The sequence below is a fragment of the Meleagris gallopavo genome, chromosome 4, assembly GCF_905368555.1.
Source record: "Meleagris gallopavo chromosome 4, MGAL_WU_HG_1.1, whole genome shotgun sequence".
In the NCBI taxonomy this organism is placed as follows: domain Eukaryota; kingdom Metazoa; phylum Chordata; class Aves; order Galliformes; family Phasianidae; genus Meleagris; species Meleagris gallopavo.
Window position 1 is genome coordinate 24,713,167 of NC_139407.1, and position 27,162 is coordinate 24,740,328.

General features: G+C 46.1%; 1 protein-coding gene across 4 annotated transcripts; it reads right to left on the reverse strand.

Annotated features, from left to right (window-relative positions):
* Window positions 1-783: 783 nt before the first annotated feature.
* Window positions 784-26,950, reverse strand: USO1 (USO1 vesicle transport factor). Of its 4 annotated transcripts, none has more exons than XM_010709742.2 (25): window positions 26,772-26,950; window positions 26,599-26,685; window positions 26,291-26,355; window positions 21,357-21,436; window positions 17,707-17,807; window positions 12,098-12,200; window positions 11,891-11,946; window positions 11,556-11,676; window positions 10,444-10,622; window positions 9,867-10,007; window positions 9,653-9,741; window positions 9,242-9,396; window positions 8,775-8,980; window positions 8,458-8,478; window positions 6,312-6,422; window positions 5,979-6,097; window positions 5,322-5,503; window positions 4,934-5,055; window positions 4,205-4,343; window positions 3,755-3,918; window positions 3,363-3,449; window positions 2,750-2,836; window positions 1,979-2,077; window positions 1,591-1,806; window positions 784-1,216 (listed from the first exon to the last, which is right to left on the reverse strand). In XM_010709742.2, the coding sequence occupies exons 1-25, from the start codon at window positions 26,835-26,837 to the stop codon at window positions 1,139-1,141; spliced, it is 2,874 nt and encodes a 957-aa protein (XP_010708044.1). In that variant the 5' UTR covers window positions 26,838-26,950; the 3' UTR covers window positions 784-1,138. The 4 variants fall into 4 exon arrangements, with proteins under 4 accessions (XP_010708044.1, XP_010708043.1, XP_085078625.1 ...); XM_010709741.2 differs by having other exon boundaries at window positions 8,775-8,986; XM_085222499.1 differs by having other exon boundaries at window positions 1,575-1,806; window positions 8,775-8,986.
* Window positions 26,951-27,162: the final 212 nt, after the last annotated feature.

Here is a 27,162-nt window from a genome sequence, read left to right on the forward strand (position 1 = left end):
GTAAGTCACACATCTGTCTGTCTCTGTTCTACATCAAATCATCCTATGCTTAAGGAACAGCTGAGTTTCCCAAACGGAGCATGTTTGGCAGCTGCTGAAGTCCACATAGCTGGAAAAAGCCAAAGCTGAGCCACTGTCACTGGGTGCTCATTTGCTGAGAGATACCTCCAGTTCAGTGTCTTTTATTATTTTCATATCAATGCCTGACTGCATCTTAGACTATTTTTATATACATATTACAATATATTTTATTAAAACAGGACAAGAGCGTTCAGTGAGCTCCAAGTGGCCATACTGATGGTTGTTACCAAAAATGAAGCGGATACATTTAATCTATTGAGTATTTTCTTTTAAAATTTCATCTTTTATTCGCTCTTGAAGAGTCCATGAGTTATAGCAATCAGAGCATTTCTCATCTCCTTCCTGAAGCAGCCAACTGAATGTCTACTGATGTTTATGCTGATGTGGCAGCATATCAGATCCTTAGACAAGTATATTGCTCTTGGTTTCTCCAGAGAGATTCTCCTTACCAATGCTACTACCTTTCTGGTGTGGATTTCCTCTCCCATACAGGTACCAAACACAGCCATGCCATGTGCCAAGGCACCACACTGTGAGCATTCATTTGGAGCCACAACCCCAGATCTGCAGACTCAATCTTGGGGACGGCTGTGAGCAGTGCATATTGCAGCTGCCCTGATCCTTCCACCTCTTCGAAGCAAGCCATGAACTACTCTGGAGCTCATGCTAAGGGCAGAGGCAATGACTCCAGGGGACAGCAGATAAACCAAACACTTCTGTATTTAATTAACAGTTCCAGAAGCTCAGAACGCAGACAAACGCACAGAGCTCTGCCCATGACAACTCGCTGTGCAGCACCATCGCCATCCCATGCCTCAAGTGCTGCCCACAGCAACTCCTGAACAGGAACAACATGGGGTGCTCATGTAGAACTGAACAGCGGTGTCTATTTGCTTCACTCCGCAGAGGTTCCCAACACCTCGGTAACATCGTTCAGCCCAGCAGTTGCCACTTTCCCTCTGCTCCCTGCATGTAGATATTTTGCTCTGTACATCAATAACAGATTTCCCCCCACTAACAATGCCATCCTATGTCCATGGTGACACACACCGGAACATCAGTCCTGCTCCTCTTCATCCCCATCCTCATCTTCATCTGCTTGATCTCCAGATTCAATGTCATCTTCATCCTCTACCTGAAATTAAGGTGATGTGTGGTGAGCAATGACATCCCCCACTTCTACCCTTCACGTGTAACAATGAGCGCCACGAGCACTTCAGCTTTGCATGCAGTTCTGTGCAGTGCTTTGCAATGCCACCAATGGAAGTGTTCAGAGTTTGCTGGGGTGGCTTTCCTCTACCTGTCCTACGTCTGGAAAAATTCCTCAGCTACAGTGATAGCTCTGCACTTGCCACAGATATTCCCCAGACTAACATCTCATTCATACAGCTGGAGACAAAGCAGATCAACTGCTACCTCCCCAAAAGCAAAAGGCACCAAAACGGATTGGTTAAAGTATTGCCATGCCCAGGCTGCCTGAGACCTTACTCAACTCTTTGGTTTGCTCACCGGCATCCCCAGGTCCTTCAGCTTGCTCCTGAGGGCAGACAGCTTCTGGTCTTGGTCAGCGAGCAGCACCAGCAGGTCATCCTGCTCCTTCTTGGCCTCAGCTACCTCCTGCTGCAGTTTGTTCTTTTCATCCTGCAGGATGGCCACTGTGCTGCTAGAGGAGTCCAACTGCTGCTGCAGTGACACTTTTTCCTCTGAAAGGGCTTTAACTTCACTCTGGCAATAGAAGAACCACCATGTTGAAATTTTCCAGAGAGGAGAGGAGAACACCTCCTGTGCATTGCCCTAAGCTTACACAATGGTGGTGGTACAATGCCCCAATCCCCCTTCTGCACGGCCATGGCTGTGGCCTGAGGCCCAAGGATGGCTCTGTGCTCACATTACTGACCTGCAGCTCCCCCAGCTCCTGCAGCAGACGGCCCTCCTTCTCTGAGTTCCTTGATGCCACTGCACCACTGGCACCCAATGCAGGATCTACAGCTGTGTTCTGCAGAAAGGAAGGTGGGATCAGAAGCACCCTCACATTGTGCTTGAGTACAACCAGCACACGATGCTGTCCTTCCAGTTGTGCACATGCCCATGGACCTACAGCTGATCTGCTGAGAACCATGGCAGTAGTGTGTTCACGCAGTGTGCTAATGTGTGTTCAGCTTGAACACTGACCTTCTAATGCCATGGGCTGGTGCTAGCGACACAGTCACTTTGTTCTAAGTTATTCTCAAAGGCTTTAGTGGGATATCTTTTCAATAAACAAACAACTAAAGAAGTTCTGAAGCAGTTGCAGGTCAGCACAGACAGATGCAGCTGCTGTTGGCCAAACTGTCGTTTGTCCATTTCCAAACTCATATCCTCAGATATTTGAGAGAATAACCATACAAAAATATAATGGGATAATTTTGGTGTTTTGGTCATGGTATAAGCTCAAAACACTGAATACCTGTGTTAAAACCACTATGAGCAATGTCCTCACAGAGCACTGACTGAAGTCAGATCTCCTCCTGCCTTAGAAAGGATTTCTCTAGATCACCCCTTGCTTCATTTAACGCTGCTGAAATGCCTTGCTGATGTGTGTCGTCACAAATCTGATGTAGGAAGAGAGCTACCAAGAGCTCAGCAAGAAGGTTTTGGCCCCAAAGGAAAGATAAGGTGTCACCAGTACCATGGCTTGTAGCTTCTGGTTCTCAGCCTGAAGCTTCGAGATCTCTGCTGCCTGCAATTGGATCTGAGTCCTGAGCAGCTCCAATTCCTTTGGGAAACAAAAAGAAATGCAAGTTTCATTTGAGACAGTAGTTCTTCACACCAGGCTCTCATTAATTTAAATCTACTAGGGCATTTGCTTCCCAGTCTCAGTTTCCCAATCACAATGTCCAGTCTGCTTTTGAAATACTGCCAAGGTATTTGTTGAGGAGCAGCCACCTGAAATCATGGAGCCCACAGGTATGCAGGCACTTACTCTGTACTGTGAATCTCACACTTGGAAACTTTCCTATAAATACTTGACAATACTTTGTAATGGAAAAAAAAAGATTTTCCTGAGTCCTGCATGCAAGCTGAATTTCTGTTGCTGGCATGAAGCTACTTGGCATAGGTAGCTGATTTGTTTTTAGGTACACCATCTCAATGCTCTGAGATTGGCATCACCACCAAAAAGAGGGCCATCAGTGAGACCCCGGTACTCAGCACTTCATCCTCAGCTCTGTAGCCAGACACAGCTTCTGTCCAATCCTGAGCTACTGCTGTACACATAGCTCTGCTGAAAGCACACTGCTCACCTTTTGCAGTTCAGCACTGTGTTCCATGCCTCCAGAGCTGCTCAGCTGTGAGGATTGTTCTGTCCCCGTTTCCAACTGCAAGGACTTCTGTAATAGCAACAGGAATATTAAACATTAAGCTATACAGAGTAAACACAGTTCTGTGATCTGAACACAGAGTGAGATCTCACAGCTACGTAGGCTACCCCCAGGAACAGCGTGAAGCAAAACGAAGTCTCTGCTTGAGCCATCCCTCACCATATTTGTTATCATCAGCTATGGCTGCATGATGCCATTACAGAGATGGCCTTCACTGTATAAGGCAAAAAAAAAAAAGATGGAAAAAACATAGCACAGCCCTGTCAACCAGTCCTGCTGGGATTATTGGCTCTCGACAACTTTTTGGCTCTTACCAGGTTCTCAATCACAGCATCCTTCTCCTTGAGCTGCCCCTGCAGCTGCTCATGCCTGTTCCTCCAGTCATCCAGCTCCTCTCGCAGTTTGCTCACTTCTTCCAGCTGAATGCCATTCACCTGCAGCGTATCGCCATGGGAATTGTGATGTTGCGTGTCCTTTCCTAGCAGACAGTTTATAACAAAGGTCAGTGACATCATTTAAAATGTTTATCCCAAAAATGAATGGACTCATTTCCTTCTTCCTTCCCCCTCACAGAGCCACACAAGCCATTCTAACTGTAGAACCCAGCTACAGGGAATTGTTCAGTGCTTCCAGAAGCCCTGTATAGAGCTCTCACTTGTCACTGTTAATCCTTGATGGATGTATTGCTTCCGCAACTTGCCACAACCTACACAAGATCTCCAGTACCAGTGAGGCCACTGTTCATTATTCCTCCTGAAGCATACCTAGCTGCACTTTAAGGAGGTTGTATTGGTCCTTGTGCTGCTGGATCTGTGACACTTGCTGCGTGACTGTCACCTGAAGCTGCTCATTTTGAGATTTTAATGTGCTAACTTGTTGTTTTAACTCCTCAAGCTCCTGATCCTGGAAAAGAAAAGAGAGCACTTGCAGTAATACTGGAATGTAGCACTGTAGGAAGGAAAAGAAGAGCAAACCCTTTCCCAGAATGCAAAACACTGTTCAGTGAGGATGTCAGTGCTGCCTGTGACGAAAAGCAGCACTCCATGCCAATATAGACAAGATTCTTGGTTCAAAGGGCTGGGGGCAGCAGTTTGGTACAAAGCCCAACTCCTCCCAGACATTTGGAAGAGAGCTCCAGCATCCCCACACCAGGGAAAGGAAGAGAAAGAGATCGGAATCTTGCCCTTGGGTTTTCCTTTGCACCCACAGCAGCCTACACACATGTGTTTGGCTCACAAAGCCTTGGAAGCAGCAGAGGTATCTGCAGTTAGAACACGCTCAATAAACCTCACTGGAGGTCTGAAGGGGTTAATGTGGCCCCAATCACGCTGCAGATTGCAGCTATGTCAGGCCCCTGAGCTACGGGGTGCTATTGCATTCCCCATTAGAGAAGTTACTCAGCTCTACTTCTCCACTATTTCCTCTTTCAGCCACATCTCAGCCATCACCTTTCGAAAGGTGAGAGCAGAGAGCATGGTGCCACTGCTCCTCACCTGTTCTCTGATGACCTTTTTGTAGTGGGTCACTATGTTGTCGTGCTGCTCCAGGGTCTTCTTGACCTCCTCCTCCTTTTTATCTTCTTCACTTGACTTGTAGATAGCTTTACTTATGACACCTGCCAACAACAGCCGCCATCAGCCACAGCCTGCTTCATTCATACATTTTGTCCTCATAGCAGTTCCATCCTCCCCCCAGTGTAACTCAGTACAGGAAATGATGAACACAGTGTGTACTTCGGAGAAAATACAGTGGTCACACAGTCTTAAAAAACAGAAAAGAAGGTACTACATTTTAACTCCATCACACCGCTGTTAATGGGACATTCAGCAGTTCAGCCATCAGCTCATAACAAGGAATACAGAAATAAGCAGTGCCTCTCACCTTCCAGTTCCTTCACCAGCTTAGTGAATTCGTGATCAAACATCATGTGCTCAGGGCTGGAAAAGCCAGGCTGTGGCTTCTGTGCAGCTCTGGAATACAGCTCATGCTTGCTGATGAAGCCGAGCTTCTCAACAAAGTTCTCCCGCCCAATCCTCTTCTCAATGAGCTGCTTCAGCTTCTCTCTGAAAAGAGAAGACACATCACAATGGTGAGGCATTGGCACAGGCTGCGCAGGGAGGTCGTGGAGTCACTGTCCCTGGAGGTGTTCAAGAACCATGGAGATGTGTACTGAGGGACGTGGTTGGTGGGCATGGTGGGGATGGGTTGGCGATTGAACCTGGTGATCTTAGAGGTCTTTTCAAACCTTTTTATGGAGTCTATAATGCTACGCTTGAGAGAAACAACAGAACAGAACAGTTGTTTCCCCAGTTACAACTGTGACTATCCACAGTAGCATTCAACAGCCGACATCACTCAGTGTGCCATTTGCTCACAGCTGAAGAGCACACAGCTATGAGGCAGAGCAATGATCTCTCCCCAGTTGGGCCCACTAATCTGCACTCTGGAAGGAATACACATGGCAAACAGTCACTCAAACATTCCCAACCCTTAGAGCACCATCTCACTCACAGCTCGTTGTTCCCACACCACACTTACTTCCTGTAGTTTTCCAGAGAGTTGTCATTGTAGTAGATGGAGATGCCAAGCAGCAGTGCGCAGAGGCCCTGCACCAGCTGTTCCTCCTCTCCCAGGTTCTCAGCAATCTGTCCTGTCAGCTGTAGCTCTCGTTAAGGACACTGGAGATATTCCATAAGCAGAGTGCATATACACAGTACTTTGTTCCAAAGTTTTATTTCCTGCCCCAGTGTGTTTGCTTTTATATCGACAAGCATCCCTGCAAACTGACTGACTTAAACATTTGATTTTAACAGGAATAGTTCAAGTGACTTCCAGGCAAGTGATGTTAACCTGCAAACAGGTCAAGGATACAAAGGGCACATTGGCTGGGTTGTGCAGAAAGTGTGTGACAGCAATGGAGCAGTTGCTTAGCCACGTGCAGAGCAGCATCAGCAGTCCAACTCGGGTCTGCACTTTGCTGCCCTGAAAGGAACAAAATCCCCATCACTCTCTTCCCGCAATGAAAGGTTCTCATAGCCCAAAGAGCTGCACCAATTCACAACTCACCTTTTCACTCGTAAAAAAACACAAGTCACACCTTTGACAATCCCCATTTGTTAATTCTGCTGAGCACAGCTCTACGACACAAATATGAACCCACTCATTTTAGCTGTTCTCAGTGCAAACCAACAAGCAACACAGATGTCAAATGTGACTCAATGCAAATTAGCATCAATAGAAAACCATAACCAATTAGTTCTGTATTTATATTAATATCAAAGTAACATGAAGGAACACACACACAGCTCTGTAAGAAAGGAACAAGGTGCAAAACCTCAGCTGAGGATTCCCTTTAAGAAGCACGCTGTTGTAACACCTCCATGTGCTGCTGCCTAAGAACTGTCATGCATTCCTAATACTCTGCACTAGGTAAATAAACACTGAAATACCTTTCTGTTCAGACAAAATAACGTTTACATTACATCAGAAAAGGGAGTGCTAATTGCAGTGCTGAATGCCAACTATTGAGATTTGCAGCATGTTGTGACCACTTGGAGAAATAATATTTTCCAAGAGGGCAAAAAATAATGCACCACTGAATTAACACTCAGACTGTCACAGCAACCCTAACACTGTGCACATGGGCAGGAGAGCATTTGGAGCTGTCTTCATCATCTTCCCACTGACTTCCAGAGGTACAGGTGAGCCACATCAGAAGAGCACAGAATGCAGCCACCGACAGTACAGCATTGCACAGCACCCGCCTGCCTGGTGTGCACAATAAGCACTGCATACTGAGTTAGCAATCGTTGCTCAGGGTTTGTCCACAGGTTTCCTGCAATTGATTTTCCTCATCCACTTGACTACTGCATTCTACATATTTATAAACAGTGAAAAGATCCCCTCCCAGTCTTCTCCAGGCTGAGCAGGCACAGGTCTCTCAGCTTTTCCTCATAACAGAGATGCTCCAGGCTCCTAACCATCTTTGTGGCCCTCTGCTCAAACAGTTCTCTTTCTTTCTAGAGCTAGGGAACCCATAACTGGACACAATATTCCAGCTGTGGCCTCACAGAGCAGTGCAGAGGGGGAGGATCGCCTCCCTCAACCCATTGGCAACACTCTTTGCAATGCATCCCAGGGTCTCATTGTCCTTCTTGGCCACAAGGGCACACTGCTGGCTCATGGTCAACTGCTAATCAGCTGTCGGTCAACCAAGATACTACTGGTATTGTTGGCCACAAGGGCATGCTGTTGGCTCATGGCCATAAGGACCCCAAGATTCTTCCCCACAGAGCTCCTTTTCATCATCTCAGCCCCCAGCCTGTACAGATACATACTGATTAGATGCATTAACAGCCCTATGGCACAGCCAACTGTGTAATTCAGCGTGGTACATAAACCCTTGTGAAGAACATGCCCTGATGCTCCCAATTTGCAAGTGCCACTAACTAATGGAGATGCAGACTGCTCATTTTTCCCAATTAGGTGTTCTTTACACCTCAGACCGGCCCCAAACCACTGGGAACCCCTTTCCTGCCCTACAGACAACACTACAGCATATATGTGTACAATATAGGAAGTGGATTCAGTGCAGGTTCAGCACAAGTTTGCTTTAGAAGCCAGGAGATTAGCAGCACATTTCCAATTTGGATGGCACTAACTGTTGGCTGCAGGCAGCCTGAGCACACAGCATTTCTGACTGTAATTTGTGTAATAGCAGCAATTTGTCTTATAAGTCCAATCTATGAGGTGGATAGGTGGTGAATGAGTACACCCCGTGGAAAGAAAGCACCCGTGTATCCCAAGATCCTTATCCCAGAGTGTTGTGGAGCACCCCCAGAAGACACAGAAAGAAGTGGTTATGGCTATACCAGGAAAAACCAAATCCAACTGCAACACAGAGCTGTGAGTGGGAACACATGGAGGAGCAGTTAGGGAAACCTCCCAGCAAACCCAAGGCAAAAGAAAAGGCCACTTTGGGCAAGGAAGTGCCACAGTTGTGCCAACAGATACATACCCGTCTGTCGATCTTATCGCCCTGCAAGTTACACATGTGTTACTCAGGAACTAGGAGCAGAACACATTGCAGAAACATTCCCCAAAGTCTGAATCCCCTGCACCACCAACCAGGCTCTGCTGATGAAAAAGCAGAATACGCCTCTTCTCCCCACCCACGAGTGTAGGGGGCTTTAAGCAAGTCCTAAAATCAGAAGAAGAGGGCCCTCCCTCTCATCAGGCTGACACTAATCCTTCCTGCAATGCACCTGCCCAGGAAGAATGCTTTTCCCGAACACGTGAATTTTCAGCCCAAGGCCAGGCTGGAGCGTGCTGTACCTGTGAGAGTATGTTGGTGCACTGTTGCAGCAGTGACACGGGTGGGTTGCCAATGCTCGTCGCCAGCTGCACCCGCAGGAGCTGCTCCTTCAGAGCGGCATTCTCCTGCAGTGCGTGGGCCAGGGCCACAGCAGCACACCAGTTGGAGAGCGAGTCCGTGGAGAAGAGGCCCCCGCAGAGCAGTTGCCCGGCCGACACAGAGCTCCCTGTGGCTGCCAGAGAGGCCAGAGGCACACAGCAGATTAGCACAAGCCAGACAATCAGCTAAATACGTACAAAGTAAGCCTACGGTTATTACACGAAAAATTACAAGCCATCTATTTCAAATTTTAGAGAAATCGTGACCAAATCATTGCGCTTGGATCTGACACGATTGCAGGGAAATAATTCTGCACAACATAACAGCTGATGCAGTAGGAAATTCTTCTAGATCAGAGCTCCCACTGCAGAGGTGATTGTCTGCATACCGTCAATGGTCGATGGCAGAAGTGTTGAGACAATTTCCCCTTGTCCTTTGTGGTTTTTGTACAAAAAGCACTGGAAGCAATAGAGCACAGCACAGCGGAGCACAAAGGGCTGCCTCTCGTTCACCATAGACATCAGCAGCACCACGATGGCAGGCCTGTTGGTAAGGGAAAAAAAAACCATCACGACAGAACTGAACTGTGTGTGGAAACAATGGCTGATGAACAAAAAGTGTCTTAGAATTATAGAACGGCTCAAGTTGGAAGTTGGAAGTGACCTTCAGGATTATCCAGTTCTAGCCCCCAAACGACCTGGCTATCGTCTTGTCTTGAATGTACAAGTCCTTTACAGGACACTGCCTCTGCCTGTGCAGCACATCATTACCCAACAGTTGTACACTTCTATTCCCCTACCTCGGTGGATTTGAAGGTGCATTCACAGAAGCAAAGTAGTCCTGGTTCATCTGGCACCCTCGGATGACCTCTGACACAGTGTTAATGGTCTGCAAAGAGGACAGAGAAAAAATGCAACAGGTCAATAGCTACATATTTTGTAGTTCAGTGATCTACACACAACACAATTATTCAGTCTGACATCTTGGTGTGGGAAAAATTTGCTCCCTCTTACCTCTGTCAGGATATCAGCAGGAACTCCGGTTGCCATCAGGATGGTACAGAGCTGCTGTAGCAACCCACAGTGAAACATGGCCTTCTGGCAGCTGGTGGTAGCACCTGGGGGGTTCGTGGGGGACACAAGCACTCGGACAAGCTGGGGGGAAAAAGAAAGGTGCATATGTGAGGAGAACCCAAGAACTTCCAAAACACAGAACTAAATTCATCCATCTGATTCCGAGTTTGGTGTAGCTCTCCAAAATTCTGAAGTATGTGACCCCAGTGCAGATGTTACAACTCAGTAATAACAAATGAGGCTGTAACTCTTTTACTACTTAGCTCACCATAATCGCACACAAACTCATAGAGGAGGATTTGTATAAAACATCCCTGGTGATATACTTAATTCCAGTCACTGTTATATTGTAAGTTACACGTAATGAAGTTGTTTGACATGCCACCCACTGCAAGGTCACAATTTGGAAACAGCACCTGCAGCAGGAGGGTATCTCACTGATACGGGTACAGTGTTACTGAAATGCAGAGAAGACATCTGTTGACACTGTTAGCAGAAGCGAGGTGCCATGTTTCACCTGCAGCATGAGATGGAGATTTGTCACTTTCTGTGCAGACCAACCACAGTTGTCATCCCCAACTTCAAACCACGGCTTCATGCGTTGAATGTAGGAACCTTCTTTAAAAAAATTCTGATTGGAATTGTTATTCTTCAGCAGGTTTTGTAGGAGGAGGAGACAGTCTTCCACCACTATTCCTGGTGAGACAACAAAGGAAAAAATTAATCCGAAATGAAGCAGAGCAATGACTTGTTTCTCTACTTGTTGGTATGTTCCAGAAGGAACAGAGCTCACACTTCTGAACTCTTCATTCTCAGGAGCATCACATTTTGATCAAGAACTGAATCTCATGCATGAACAAATAATCAAAGATCACTAAATGAAATACACCAACATTGATCTGGCATATTTCACGTGAAACCATAACTACGGCTCTTCTGCAAGTCCAAAGCAAAAAATTGTTTTTCCAAAGAGCACACACTGTCAGAGACAAGCCTCAGATAATTCTGTCTGGAAGATAACACTAATAGAGGCAGTCTACTGCTAGGATGCCTTCCAGTCTGGACTTCACAGAAAGGACAAAGGTTTGGCCTTCGCACGTACTCGAGCACATGGCAGTATCAGACCTAAGAGTGGGTGACACAGAGCAGCTGCCACATTCCCCCATCCCACTGCTGTCGCAGAGCACAGCTGGGAATCTGCCCTCAATAAGGCACAGGCAAGGGGAACACAAGTGGGAGGGGGAAAGCAGCAAGCTCTCAGCACACAGGAGTTGATGTACCAAGATTCTTACAATTAGCTACCTAGAAACAGCAACTTTGATTTGTTCAATTCTTCCTTGTCAACAAGCTGTGATACTTCAGCTGGGAGAAAAGAGGTACACTAACTTCTGCAAAGTATCAATGAGCAGACACATAGCTTTGTAATGAAACAGATCCTGCAACAAACTACAATTTGTGGCAAACTTACACATTGTTAAGAAAAACAAAGCAGTACCCGTGTGCTGCATCTTTGCTGCTCATTCTTCTAATCCTTTTTTTCTCTCCCCCTAAACCAGCATGTAATAGATTTGGCTTTGAAGTCGGGCACAGAAACACAGGCCTGTGGAAATGCTTCAGATATTTCTATACCTCCATCACTGTTTCCTTCTTCCGTTACAATATCCAGGAGTCTCTCGAAGGCGTTTTCAAATGCAACAATCTTCTGTATGGCTGCATTGCTTTTTGTCAGCTGCTGTAACAACAAAACTCCCTTGGCGGGCAGAGGGGAGAAGTGATTACACTGAAGTTTTACCAAGTTTACCATAGAACATCACTTTTTACAAGTCACAGCTCTCCGAAGAACGCTAAACAAGCAGCCTAAGCCTTGGCCAGAATCACAAGAGACAACTGCATCCCACCCACCATGGCCATCCAGTTGACAGCCTCTGATGATAAAGGCTAAATGGCTGCTGCTCTGTACTTACATCATTGCGTATAACCTCCCTGGAGTCTGCTAGTAAATCCATCAGTCTGGACACACCTGCAAGAAACACATTAGAAATGAGTGCAAAAGATGCAGATTTTTCTTGCTAAAGGTCTTTAGCACCCCATGCTCCAGATTCCTCCAACCCTTTACCACATTTGCTGAGTTTCCAGCTTAAAGCTCAGCAGCAGAACACTGCAGCACTCACCCATGGGACTGACGAGGATGATCTGTTGTACCTGAGGCCCTTGCTGCTTTAGGAGAGATGTGAGGAGCTTCACTCCAGGCCAACGGACATGGAAATCAAATTCCTTTGCAGATTGAGAAGAGTACATTATGTCAAAGCTGGGTCTAATCAAAACGAGAAATCTCAAGAACTAAGGAGTGTTCTAATCACCACCACAACGCTGACCTCCCCAGGTCAACTCACACCACCACAGCCAGTGACCAGCCCTACACTCCAATGGGTCACCCCACTGAGCCTGTTGTGCTTCTCTGCTAGTGTTACAACTTCAACTTAAGGATCACTAATTGAGACATGCAGCCTTATTTTGCCAGCACGATACTGCTAATAAAGAAGATGCTCAACAATGACAGCTGCAGAGAAAAAGAATTGACTACTGAAACCTAATTTCCAGATCTCCACCATCATGCTGTGTATTTTTACCATGCCATAGTTGTATGTGCCATTGTAAACCACACTAATCGAAACAGGCACAGCTCCATCTATAACCTTCACCTATGTGGTTTTTTTTGTTTTTTTTTTTTAAACAGCAGTCCTGGTCAACCAGAGAGGTTCCAGACAACTAGAGACTTGCTAATGTGATGCCCATCTATAAGAAGGGTCGGAAGGAGGATCTGGGAAACTACAGGCCTGTCACCTGAGCTCAGTACTGGGAAAGGTCACAGAACAGATCATCTTGAGTGAAATCATGCAGCATATGCAGGATAGCAAGGGGATCACAAAGGGCAAGTCCTGCTTGACCAGCCTCATCTCTTTCCGTGAACAGGTGACTCGCTTGGTGGATGAGGGAAAGGCTGTTGACATAGTCTACCTCGACTTCAGTAAAGCCTTTGACACTGTCTCCCACAGCATTCTTCAGGAGAAACTGGCAGCCTATGGCTTGGACAGGTACACTCTTTGCTGGACGCAAAACGGGCTGAAAGGCAAGGCCCAGAGAGTGGTGGTGAATAGAGTTAAATCCAGCTGGCATTAGTGGTGTTCTCTGGGCATCAGTATTGAGGCTGGCCCTTTATTAATGATCTGGACTGGGTGATTGAGTGCACCCTCATAAATTTGCAGATACCAAACTGGATTGTTCAGTCTGTAGAAGAGGGAGCTCAGGGGAGACCTTACTGCTCTCTACAGCTCCCCAAAAGGAGGCAGTAGCAAAGTGAAGGTCAGCCTCTTCTCTCAACAGCAACAGGACAAGAGGTGATGACCAGGGGAGGCTGAGATTGTAAATTAGGAAAAGTTTCTTCTCAGAAAGTGGTGAAACATTGGAATGGGCTTCCCAAGGAGGTGGTGCAGTTACAATCCCTGGATGTAACAGAAATGCTAAGTCACAGAATAAAGCAGTGATTGAGCACCTGGTGGGAAGGCAAGGCTAAACCATGGGAACTCAGGTGCACGCAATCCACCAGAGCGACCGGGAGGGGTAAAGCCAGGATCCACCCCTTCCCAGTCCTCATTTAAGGGCTGGCAGTGACAGCAATAGTATCTCTTTGGTAGCTTGTGTGTTCCTGAGGTCTTCTGAAGGTAAGCAGCTTCTTTCATTTATTTCTCTGACCATGTTTGGATTTGCTTAAATGTAACAGTCTTGCTGTTCTGCTATCATTGCTGTGCTTTCTACCAGTGGAGGTGTTCAAGAATCCTGTAGATGTGGTACTGAGGGACATGACCAGTGGTCGTGATGGGGATAAGCTAGAGTAGGACTTAGTGATCTTAGAGGTCTTTTCCAACCTAAGTGATTCTAATAATGTCAACTGTGTTCCTGGTGTAGATTAAGGCCTCAGTCCAAGTGATAACAATGAATCTAGTGTATCAGTTTTTCTACAGTGACTGCATTGCATGTCTCAGGAATATGTTTATAACTTCAGCTTTTATATTCAAAGTAGTCTTATAGTATTTTTTTATAGTACTGAAAACCACAAAGAGAAGTTCCAAAAAACTAACTTTATTAATTCACTAAATACAGCATAGAAAAATATGCTTCCGACTTGTATTTGCATTCATTGAAACTAAAGTTCAGCATTCAGGGATCAAGGCTCAGATATGCTGAGAATACTTAATGCCACTGAGTTCACATAATTTCATGTAGCAACAGTAGGACACCTTTTGTTCAGCTTTTTGCTGTCAACTGAGCTCTTTTTTTTTTCCTCATGGCATTGTCATAAACATCTTTCTCAAAGGGGGAAAAAGATACTTGCCCAGGAGCTGGCAGGGCTTGTAAAGAGGGCTTTAAACTAGATATGAATGGGGAAGGGAACAAAACCAGACCTGCTACAGATGAGCCTAGGGGAGTGCTAACAAGACAGGTTGTGAGGCAAGGGACTCAGCTGAAGTGCATCTACATCAGTGCATGCAGCATGGGCAACAAACACGAGGAGCTGGAAGCTATTGTGTGGCAGGCAGACTATGACTTAGCTGCTATTACAGAAACACAGTAGGATCACTCTCATGACTAGAGTGTTCTAACGGATGGCTACAAGGTCTTCAGAAAGGATAGGCATGGAAGGAGGGGTGGTGGTGTGGCCTTCTGTGTTAGAGTGTTTTGATGTTACTGGACTTTCAGCTGGGGATGATAAGGTTGAATCCCTGTGGGTAAGGATGAGGGGAAGGGCCAACAAGGCAGTCACTGAGGTGGGGGGGTCTGTTATAGACTGCCTAACCAGGATGAGAAGACAGATAAGGTGTTCTACAAGCAGCTGGCAGAAGTTGTGTGATTGCCAGCACTTGTTTTCATGGTGGATTTTAACTTCCTGATATATGCTGGGAATACAATACAACGCAGAACAAGCAGTTTCTAGAGTGTATGGAAGATAACTTTTTTTGTAGCTGGTGAGAAAGCTTACAAGGGGAGGTGCCCTGCTAGACCTGATGTTCACAAACAGAAGATCTGGTAGGAGATGCAGAGGTTGGGAGCTGTCTTGGACAGAGTGACCATGAAATGGTAGAGTTATTGATTCTTAATGGAGTGGGGAAGAGGGGACAGCAAAACGGCTACCTTGGACTTCTGGAAGACAGATGTTGAATTGCTCAGACTACTAGGGAGTGTCCCTTGGGATTCAGTCTTGGAGGATAAAGGGGTTAAGGAAGGCTGGCTGCCCCTTGTGAAGGAAGTCTTAAAGGCACAAGAACAGGCTATCCTCCTGAGCCTCAAGATGAGCTGGCAGGGAAGAAGATCAGCATGGATGAACAGGGAGTTTCTTCTGAGACTCCAGGAAAAAAGAATCCACCTCCTGTGGAAGAAGGGATGGGCAACTCAGAGTACGAAGAAGTTTTTAGGATGTGCAGGGAGAAAATTAGAAAGGCAAAAGCCCAGCCTGAAATCAGTTTGACCAACGGGCTATAAAGGAACAAGAAACTCTTTTATAGCTATATTCTTAGTAAGAGGAGGACTGAGAACTGCCATTCTTTACTAGATGTGGTTGGGAACAGGACCACTGAGGGATAAGGAAGAGGCTGAAGTTCTCAATGCCTTTCTGTACATCTTTAAAAGTCAAGCCAGTTATCCTCAGGGTACTCTACCTCTCTGACTTAGGTGTCTTGGATGGGGAGCAAAATAAATCCCCCATCATTTAGGATGAAACAGTCAAAGACCTACTACTCCAACTGGACTGCCACAAGTCCATAGGGCCAGATGAGATCCACCTAAGACTGCTGAGAGAGCTGGTAGAGCTGACAGCCAAGCTGCTTTTGGTCATCTATCAGTGTTCTTAGACAACTAGCAAGGTTCCAGAAAACTGGAGACTTGCCAGTGTAACTCCCATCTACGAGAGGGGTCATAAAGAGGATCTGGGGAACTAGAGGCCTGTCAGCATGACCTCGGTGCTAGGGAAAGTTATGGAGCAGATTGTCTTGAGGGAGACCACATGGCATATGTGGGACAACTGGGGGGATCAGGCCTAGCCAGCATGGGTTTGTGAAGGGCAGGTCCTGCTTGAACAATCCGGTCTCCTTCTATGATCTAGTGACCTGCCTGGTGGATGAGGGAAAGCCTGTTGATGTGTTCTACCTTGACTTCAGCCAAAACTTTTGACACAGTCTCCCACAGTATTCTCCTGCAGAAGCTAGCAGCCCACAGCTTGGACAGGTATGCTCTTTGCTGGGTAAAGAATTGGCTGGAGGGCTGGGCCCAGAGAATGATGTTGAATGGAGCTAAATCCAGCCAGGCACCAGTCTCAAGTTGCGATCCCCAAGACTTGGTACTGGGGCCTGTTCCCTTCAATATTTTTATTGATGACCTGGATGAGTGCATTGAATACACTCAGTAAGTTTGCAGATGACACCAAGTTGGCTGGAAGCATTGATCTCCCTGGGAATAGCGAGGCCCTAAAGAGGGATCTGGACAGGCTGGATTGCTGGGCTGAAGCCAATGAGATGAAGTTCAACAAGACCAAGTGCTGGGTCCTGCACTTTGGCCACAGAGACCCCAGACAGTGTTACAGCCTTGGGTCAGAGTAGCTGGAAGACTGTGTAGAGGAAACAGACCTGGGGTATTGGTCGATGCTTGGCTGAACATGAGCCAGCAGTGCCCAGGTGGCCAAGAAGGTCAATGGTATCCTGGTTTGTGTCAGAGATAGTGTTGCCAGTAGGAGCAGGGAAGTGATTATCCCACTGTATTCAGCACTGGGGAGGTCACACCTCAAGTACGCTGTTCAATTTTGGGCCTTTCACTGCAAGAAAGACATGGAGGCCTTGGAGTGTGTCTAGAGAAGGGAAATGAAGCTGGTGAGGGGTCTGGAGTACAGGCCTTATAAGGAGTGGTTAAGAGAGTGGGATTGTTCAGTCTGGGGAAGAGGAGGCCCAGGGGAGACCTTACTGCTCTCTATCACTACCTGAAGGGAGGCTGTGGTTAGCTGGGGTTTGGCCTCTTCTCTTGTGTAACCAGTGATAGGAGTAGAGGGAATGGCTTCAAGATGCACTGGGGAGATCCAAGTTGGACTGGAAAATACTACTTTTCTGAAAGAGTAGTCAGGCACTGGACTGGGCTGCCCAGAGAGGTGGTGGAGTCATTGACTCTGGAGGTGTTCAAGGAACATGTAGACTTTGTGTTTAGGGACATGATTTAGTGAGAATTATTGGTGATAGGTGGAGGGTTGGGCTGGATGATCATCTAGGTCTCTTCCAATCTTTGTTATTCTATGATAAACTTAGTTTAGAACTTTTTTTAAACAATTAGGAGTAATGAAGCAGACCTTGAGCATGAATTCAGTGGGACGTGAGTTGGAACCATGCCCCAGCACTCATAGCCATTAACTCATGGTTATTTACTGATCAGCTCAAATAATATCCTGGCATAAGCTAGAGCCACAGCTGGTTGTGGACCAACAGTCTTAACTACTTCTCATCAAATAATTAAAATTCTTCCCATGTTATCAGTCTTAAAAAAAAAAAAATTCATTCCAGATTTAATTTGGGTCATAGATCTTGCTCATCTCCATCCCTCCATTTGCTGTAAGATCAGACAGCGCTGTACACTTGACACAAAGGCTTCATCAGAAGGGCAAAGCCATGTTCAAGAAGATGATAGAACACATCTCTCTGTGCAATACCACATCCCTCAGCATTCCAAAGGCAGTGTTGTCACTCACCTCTACGAGTGTCAGGAGCAGTGTGACATTCTCCGGCTGCTTAATGAAGATCTCTGTGAACTGACTCCCCAAGTCATCACCTTGTTTTGGCGAGTTCTCCTCTGCAATCACCAACAGTGCATTACAACACAAAGCTAGAGGAACTTCAACTAGCTGTTAGTTTTGCTCTGGCTAAAAAATAGGGCCATGAACCACAAACAAGGCTTTGAGTCACTGCTCTAATATTAATGTTGGTGTATTAAAATAATTTTCCAAGCAGACAGAGCAACTGCTCTGCATAAAAAGAAATAGGGCCTGTCTCAAAACTTGTTGAGAGCTATTTTGTTTTAAAGCAGGGAAGAAAGCAGTCTACCAAAAAGTAACTTATTTCCATTAGAAGATGGGAGGGCGGAAAAATCCCATCTCCATTTATCCAAATTCACAGTTCTCAGCCCCACGATCCCCTGATAGAGATAAAACCAAACACTTCTGAGTGCCCTGAGAATTTGGACACAGTTCTAAGAACAGACATAGAAAATGAAGTGCCAGTGGTTCCACAAGGCTTCACTGATCTGGGAGAAGATTCCTCATAGGGATCTTTCACTGAGTGGGAAAGGCAGAGCATATGTCATATGGAGAGGATTCTAGACAGTGTGAAGAATGTCAGCCATCCAAAAACCTTATTATGGGCTGCTGGTGAGCAACATCCAGCAGTTTCCACTGACAAATTTGGGAACCGAGGTTCAAACTCAAAGAGAACTTTAGATTCTCTGGGCTGCATTAAAAAATGGGTGGCCAGCAGGGAGAGGGAGGTGACTGTCCCCCTCTGCTTAGCTCTTGTGAGGCTCCATCTGGAGTACTGCATTCAGGCCTGGGGCACCCAGCACAGGAAGGATGTGGAGCTCTTGGAGTGGGTCCAGAGGAGGGCCACTAAGATGATCAGAGGGCTGGAGCAGCTCTCCTATGAAGCAAGGTTGAGGGAACTGGGCTTTTTTCTCTTGGAGAAGGCTAAGAGAGACCACACTGTGGCCTTCCATATTAGAAGGGAGCGCATAAACAGGAGGGGGAATGGCTGTTACAGGGTTGCATAGTGATAGGACAAGGGGGAATGGTTTCAAACTGAGACAGAGGAGATTTAGGTTAGATATTAGAAGGAAGTTTTTCACTCAGAGGGAGGGTAGTGACAGACTGGAACAGACTATCCAAGGAGATTGTGGATGTCCCATCCCTGGAAGCATTCAAGGCCAGGCTGGATGTGGCTGGTGACCCTGCATATAGCAGGGGGGTTGAGATCCTTTTCAACCCAAGCATTCTCTGAATTCTGTTTAGATATTAGGAGGAAAATCTATTTCATGCAACTCTAATAGTTTCTTGGACTTTAGCTTTCTAGTGAAGACAATTGAACAACCCAGCAGTAGTCACACCAAAAAGGGATGGGCATTCAGCTCTATAGGACACCAGGGGCCACCTCTAAGAAATAGACATTGTGTTGGGTTTAACAACAGAAGGGCTACTTGCTCGCTGTACTCTCAGGAGAATAGAAAATTCAGGGGCTAAACACATGAAGTAACTGCCAGGGAGCAATGCATGGACACATCCACATACAATCCCAACTCAGGCTGAGCAAAGGCACTGCTACTCAACTCTTGAATGTTTTATCCCAAAACCACATTTCTGGCCAAATCCAAAGGGCTGATTGAGGTAACTGATGGCAAAGGGAGGATTTCTTTCCCCTCTCATTTCAGCTGTAGAATGCATAGCTGCAAATAAACTGTTGGCAGCTGAATGGCTATATATAGGGTCAAAGATTGCAGCTGACCTTGGAACTCTGCAGCTCGTTAGGGGTACAGCAAAGCAGAAAACTGACAGCATTTTTCTACTGGTGCCGAGCAAATAATTTTAATCCAGTCAACCCCATTTTCTTTGGGTTGAAACAGTGATTCATGACACTGACATAACACCTATTCTTATGGACTCAAGTATGGGTAAGAAGTTCTTATTTGGTCTGTAATTAGGCTGGAGCTGACCATTTTTCTGATGTAGTTTAGCTGTATTCTTACCAGGAAGCAGACACAGGCAAGTTGCTTACAGCAGGGACAGAGAAACATCAACACTGCTGCACATTTTGGGGTGGATGAATGATGGGTTACTAACAGAAAGTAACAAAAAGGAGGATAGACTGCATGCAGAAATACCTCCAGCCCAAATATGTAGCACCCAGCAAAATTCAGGTGCATCTAATGAAGTGTTAGAGGTCAGCTTGTGGCAGAGGTGACCATAATTTTACCATGCATCACTTAAAAGGGACACTGGGAAGGATCTGTGCTTTGGGGCTTCTTGGAAAAAGAAACTGCATGTCTGTGCACTTCTGTGACATCCTCAATGATAATTTCTTGTTATTCCAATCTTGAAGTCTGCTGGCATTTGACATGCCCCAATCACATGAGAAATTGAACAGGGAACTTGCTCCAGGGCAAGTTTGCATTGCAGAGTAAAATGCAAAAAGCACCAAACCTCAAAGCAGGTCCTTGCAGTGTCCTTTCTAACAGCAGAGAGCATTATGGTGTGAGTAGCACTACAGCTACAAAACAAGCACTATCTTTATAGAAGTAAAGGTTCCTTTACCTTCAGAATCATCTGTCAGTGCAGATAAAGAGAAAAGAGAGAGAGGTTCACAAGTTGAGCAGCGTTCCGACAGCACAACCAACAGCAGCACAAAACTGATGTTTGGAATAGCCCCTCCCTCCTACATCAGAAATGAATGATCCAGGAATGCTCCCAGCAGAGGGTGGAAAGAAACATCCCAAACTCATCCCAATACTGATGTTTCCATACATGAAACCCAAATTTGTCAGTTTTTCTCTTGCTGAGACTGCTGTAATGTTCTCCTAAGGAGCCCAGCAGCAAGGCACTACCAGGAGCAGGAAAAGAAGGGAGAGAAAGCAAAGAAAACCAACAACTGGAGAGAGAGTTTGCAATAATATGTTGCACGAAATATCTACTCATCTACTTTCATCAGAATATTTATCACTTGGTAAAGGGTCCCTTGAAGAAATAACTTGGAGTGAATGCAGCAGACAGGTGACTGGAACCCAAATGCAGGGCTACCTGCACTGTGTCCATTCACAGGAGCACATGTGCTCTGCCTCATTTGACAGAAACTGAAAAATGCAATTCCTGTAGCCGTCAGGGATTAAGGAGGCTGTGGCAAATGCAGATGTTACAAACCATCTGGCTCTTCCTCACTCTCGACACTCATAGCTCCAGTGCATGTATTTAATTTTATAATGATTTTTCCACCACTATCATCTTTTGCAGTGAGATTCTGTACAAAAAGGAATTACTTTCCAGGGCTACCAGCCTCAGAACTTTGTTGGCTGATCAAGAAAGGCCTCTGAAAATGAACTCTGGATAGACATTACTGCAGCCTTGGCCAACTGTGCAGGCCCATTCCAAACTGGCTGGTGTTTACATAACATTGGATTTCCTGAAAATTAATAGCAAAATCAATGTTACTTTTATTGCAAGCCCTGCTCAAAGATGTTTTGCACTGCCTTAATAGCTACACAATAAACATGCTAGTAACTGTACAGCATTACAGTTCATGATTAAACACAGCCACCAAGAACAGCATCCTCAGAATGACTACAGCTGTTACTGCCACAGCTTACCTTGTTCCTCCTCTTCTAGATCATTCGATATGACATTGTAGAGCGTGTCCAAGGCATAGCCAATTATTTCAGAATCTGAACTGGGAAAAGAAAACCGCTTTTCTTTAATGACTTATTCATTTCCAACTTCTCTTACTGTTTTTTCTCTACAACATTGTTTTTCTGCTTAGTCTCCCTCACAGCATTATTGCAAGCGAGAAGAGCTGATGATGACAGCTATTTTATAATACTGCATTTTTACCAACCATGAGCTGCCCAGCCCTTACATGGAGTCAAACCCCTTTTGCCAGTTCCACTCCCTGGGGCAGCCCTATCCAGAAAAGCCAGTGATGCAGGACAATCACAGAAGATGTCACTAGGAGCACATACTCCATCCTGAGCCTCCCTTCCAACTCACTCCTCTGTACATCAGGAGAGACCTCCTGATGTACAGATCATGAAATCACAGAATGGAAACAAGGAATAGCTTGGTTTGGAAGGGACCTCAGATATCATTCAGTACCAAGCGTCTCCCAAACAGGCTGGTCCAGGGTCACCACCTCAGCTCACACCCAGTCATTACAGCTCTGCAAGCTCTTAACATGCTCAGGAAGCTGCTGGCTGCCCATCCAACTTCTCTAGCATTAGCTCACTTTCTGACACCAACGTGTTTTTCTTACTAAGTCCTCCTTTAACAGAGTCCTTTTTCTTCTGCATCCAATCAATCTGTAAATCCAGTGCTAAAACAAACCTGATACCAGAATGGAGGGGTGGAAGGGGGTGTAACCATTTTTTGCCATTTGTTTTGTTGCTTGTACAGTCAAACAGCACTGAAATGTAGCTGGTCCAAACAAACTGAAGCATTGCCACACACAGGAAGGCACTTGATGGTAAATCGGGACAAACACAATAGCTATTTCTACATCTTACACAAGAATCAGGAGAGTATCGTCACACCATGACCTCATTCAAACTTCCACGTATTGATTTCACTAATTTTCAAAACATACAACATAAGGCTTTTGCACCACCAAGGAGGTATCTGCATTTTAAGAAGCTGCAATACCAGCTTGCAGCAAACCCTACAAACAACCTGTCCAACCAGCAGCCTTAAAAGCCAGTCCCAATTGAGGTCAGCTATCTTTGCTAGGCCACTAATTAAGAATGACATTTACAGCACACCTAAGGTGACCCATCAGCTTTGACAAGATGAAATGGAGCAATCCATAACTTCACTTCCTTCATTGCTACAGTAAGGGTTTAGCGGGCTCTCAGAGACAAATCACCTCCCTTTACATGACACTCACACTAAACCAAAAGCTAGGAACCATCAGCTCTCAGCCCTGTTTGTCCCATGACGTTGTGACTGAAACCCTTCCCTGATGCCATCCTCAGGTGACGCGTGCTGCAATTCTGGCTTGTCATCAGTGTCGTGCAACTCACACTACCAGTATTTAAGCTGGGCTGTAGTGGAAACAAGGAGAGAAATAGCATCTCTTTACCAAGATGTGAGTCAGGGCATATATACAGGAAGGTCTGGTCTGTGTAAGCAGCCTCAACAAGCAGGTATGTTTCCCTTGCCTGGCTGTTTCTTTCCTCTCTTACCTTTACTGCCATTTCAGTTGAACACAGGACTACAAAGCCCATGGTTTCTTTTTCATGTGACTGAAACAATTCCACATTTACTAAAAACGTGGAAATGACTTCCTGAAGATTCATGGGGAAGTAAAAAGCAGTCTTAGCCTTGCTTTTGCTTTCCTTTTCGCTCACAGGAGAGAGGACAAAAGAATAATCAAATATCGTATAGATATGGAAGAAGTTGGCCTCATTTTTCTTGTTGGAAGAGCAAAACCAGGATAGTAGCATCATATCTTTGCTATTCACTGCCTTGCTTCCATCTGCTGTTCATTACATATCACTATTCCCTTGATTGTTCTGCTCAGACTGAAACTGTGCAGTTTTTGCACTGCAGTGAAAATCTTCAGTCAATAAATTGACTTTCTGCAAAGCACCAATCCAATGTGAGCCACTGGAGCCCTTTCCCTCTGTTCTTGAGGCTCCTCCATGACACCTGACTACAATGTCAGCTCAGTACCCCCTGAATTTACAAACAAAAGCAAAGAACCATATGGCAGTGCAGGTGTCCACATGCTGTGTCACCAATGGAGAGTACCTCCAAAAACTTTTACTTCCTCTTCTAAAACAAAGGCATTTCATTTCATGAATTTCCACCCTGTCTTGTAGAGTAGAGGAAGGAGAGTTTTTCTATCATGTCACTGATGACTGTGCCTGGAAAGGACTAACAACAAACACATTCCATCTTACAGCAGCTTTAATAAAAAGTATATAACAGCTCTGAACGTTAGGAAATTAAAGCACGTAAATAATTGAGGTTCATACCCTCTGCAAATAGAGAATACTTTCTGGTCCATATTAGGTTTCAACCTGTTAGAATTGTCATGGTGAATTTTAAAAAAATAAGATTTTGTATAAATAGAACAAAAAGAGTAAAATGCCAAGTTAATTTTGTGCTCTGCTGCCCTCTTAAACATCAGCAGTTAAGTGGAGCTTTTCTGCTCAACAGTCAGTGCCAGTTCTTTCCTAACAGTCCCTGGTGGGAAGTGGCAATGCCCAGACAGGCAGCCAGGAGAAGGTTCTCCAGTCAACCATAGCTCCCAACTCATACGGCAAGAAGAACTCTCATTTGTGTAGAAGCCTGGAACATTTAAAGCTGCCTTGAGCGTTATCAGGCTCCCACATGGCCAATGCACAAAGCTGAAGAACCAGTCCAAGAAGACTGTTTTCTATCGAATGAGTTTAAATGTCAGATCTTAGCCCAAGCAGGAGACAGAGCTTTAGGCAATCTACCAGGGAACTATGTAACAAGTAGAACGAGACATCCATTAAAAAAGGAAAGTGGTGCAATATCTACTCCAGGATAAAGGCTGTGAAACAGTGGAAGCTGCCAACAGCTGCAAATGAAAGAGAAACTACAGAGAACTGATGTAGTCCCCGCTTCATGTTTCAAGGGAAGGAGCAACTGAGTAAGCACTAACAAGAGGTGCACTGAAGATTAAAAATGGCTCCTTTTTCACTCCAGATCCACATAAATAGCAGCGAGCTACTGTGCTGCCACAGTTGGCTGAGGTGGTCTGTAATACAAACGACTTTGTGATTAGATAGCAATCAGCTATCTATTTCAATCAGCTCATTTGCATTAGAAAATAATTGTAGCAAAATTGTTTCTATTTTTCACATTGCTATGATATATGCCAGCAAAACAAATGCTGCTGGCAATAGGGCAGTTGTGCATCTTGAGCCATTCCATTCATTTTTTGTAAACATCCAATAGGAAAGCACAGGCACACCTGTCACTGTTCTCACATTGCAGCACTCTGCATGCAGATCAGCTCTACACTGCACACACTCCAGGACCCTGCTGCATTCCTATTACACATTCAATCAAAGTTCTGTGGAAACCAGCATTTTTTTTCCCCATCTAAAAACCCCAAAAATGAAAACATATTCACTGCTTTTTAAACTGCTGTCTGAGTCACACAATGCATCCCAGCAGAAATCTAACAAGCACTGATCCTGGAGGAGCAACTGGAGCCCAAAAAAGTCCAGACAATCTCTACATCTGTACCCATCCAGCAGGGTTCTGTCCAACACTTCCACAGCAAAGGAGCTCAGAAGCGCTCTGACTCCCCCTCACAGCTCAGATCCAGCCTGATGAGCAGCTCAGAGGATGAAGGCATCTCCTTGGCCTCATTTTCTGAAGGGCTTCTCCTCCGTGGGACTGCTGCTCTCGTGATCTCCGCTGGTACTGCTCTGATCCTATGAGCTGTAGAGCTAAAGCTGAAGGCATGAGCTGTAGACAGCCAAGGGATCAGCAATAGCATGGCACCATTCTTACACCAGCCCGTAGCTCCTTTCCAGCTGGTGGAACCTGCCAGGTGAGCCTGGCTGCCAGCAGCCCTCAGAGAGCACTGGAGGGTTTCTACTTCTGAGCACTTAAACAAAGCAGGATGCTGCTGTGATGTAGGTCCTTGAGGATTTCTTCCAAATCACTGCTTTCCTAATTTGTTTGTTGTACCACTCCTGCTTCTCATGCATATGCATGCAAGTATCCCATACATGCCTTTATGACATTTTAAAAGCAAATAAATAAAAAAAAGAAAAGCTTAATGCTCAAGTTAAGACTGACAGTGTCACAATACAGTCAGCTGAACACCCTAAGTATTCAACAGTAGAGGCCCCAATCAGAGTAGCACAGAGAGCTGTGAAGTTACGCCATGTGGGTGCTGTCACATACAGCAGTGCAAACAACTGAGAAATGGACAGTAAAAGAAATTAAGTTCTGTATAGCATATTCCCTTCCACAGAGCTATATTCTAGTCTACCTCTGATATTTACACTAAAAAACATATATTAGTAGCAGTCCCTTCTATGTGAAGGGGGCACAAATCTCTTATTTGAACCTTTCCAGATAACATTCCTTCTAACAGAATCATTCTAGCGACTCATTTAATAACATGTATCTGAGGAAAAGAAAAAACACATGTGCTGACATTGTTATTCACTCTCAAATTCTACCATCTGTCCAAGAACAAATTGGTTTGGGCTGTTTCAAATCCTTTAATTAATACTGTAACTGTAGTTTTACCCTTCACTTATCTCTTTTATAGAGAAAGATAAGCACCTACGAAACACAGAGATGCAGTTTGCTGCTGTTTGACCCAGAACTGCTCCTCCCATCACTAACAATCATCCCTTTCATTCTGTCCATCTCCAAGTACACTCTCATCACACTGTTCACCACAAGCAGTCACCACAAAGCCCCCAAAGGCCCAGTTCCCTTCCAGCTGTGTAACCATGCAGAGAGGACTGAATTTATCTATATTAGCGGAAGGAAGGCACCCAATGGGAGCCCCGTCCGCAGCATCATTACTTACCGGTCTGTCTGCAGGACGTGTACTAGGTGCTCCATGGCTTGGATGCCCACCTCCAGCCGGTATTTCTGTGGAGAGAAAACTGGAGTTGGCAACAAGCAGCCCCAAGCCCAAACAATGCTATCAGCAACACATCCAACCATCCCTGTAAACAGGCGCAGGTTTCCCTTAGGAAGTTCCCCCCAGGAGTCTGCCAAGAACCCCAGAAATCCCCAAGGACCTCCCCAGGAGCTCCTCCAAAGAAACCCAGAAACCCTCTCAGGAACGCCCCTAAGGAACTCCAGGAACGCCTTGAGATCCCCGGTGCTCACCTTTGACAGCGCCTTCAGGGCGCGTACGGCGTCCCGGCGGTCATCTAGCAGCGTGGAGGAGGCCACCCGGTCGCAAAGCTTCTGGATCTGGAAAGCACCGGGCGTAGGTCACAGCGCGGCCCCGCCAGGCCCGGGCCCCGTCCCCGTCCCCACCCGCTTCCCGTATCCCTCACCGTATCGGCGCCAGAGGGCTGCGGCCCGGCGCTGGGCCCCCCCATGACACCCCGCAGGAAGTTCATGGCAGTTCCGCTGCGCGCCCACCGGCTCCGCACACCGCCGGCCCCGCTCTACCTCTCCCGGCCCCGCCGCCACCCCCGCGCCGGAAGCGGCCACTGCGCATGCGTCGCGACGTGGCGCCGACGTGGCCTCCGGTGGGGGCGTGGCCACGATGGCGGCGGGACTTAGGGTGAACAACGTTCCTCCCCCCTCGGGTCGACACCCGTGGGCTGTGAGTGCGCCGTCCCTATGGCCGGGGTCGCAACGGCAACGTGGGTTCCTCATACTGCTGCAACTCCCAGCAGGCCTCAGTGGGTCATGATGCGCTATGGGAGGGGGGGTTTCCTC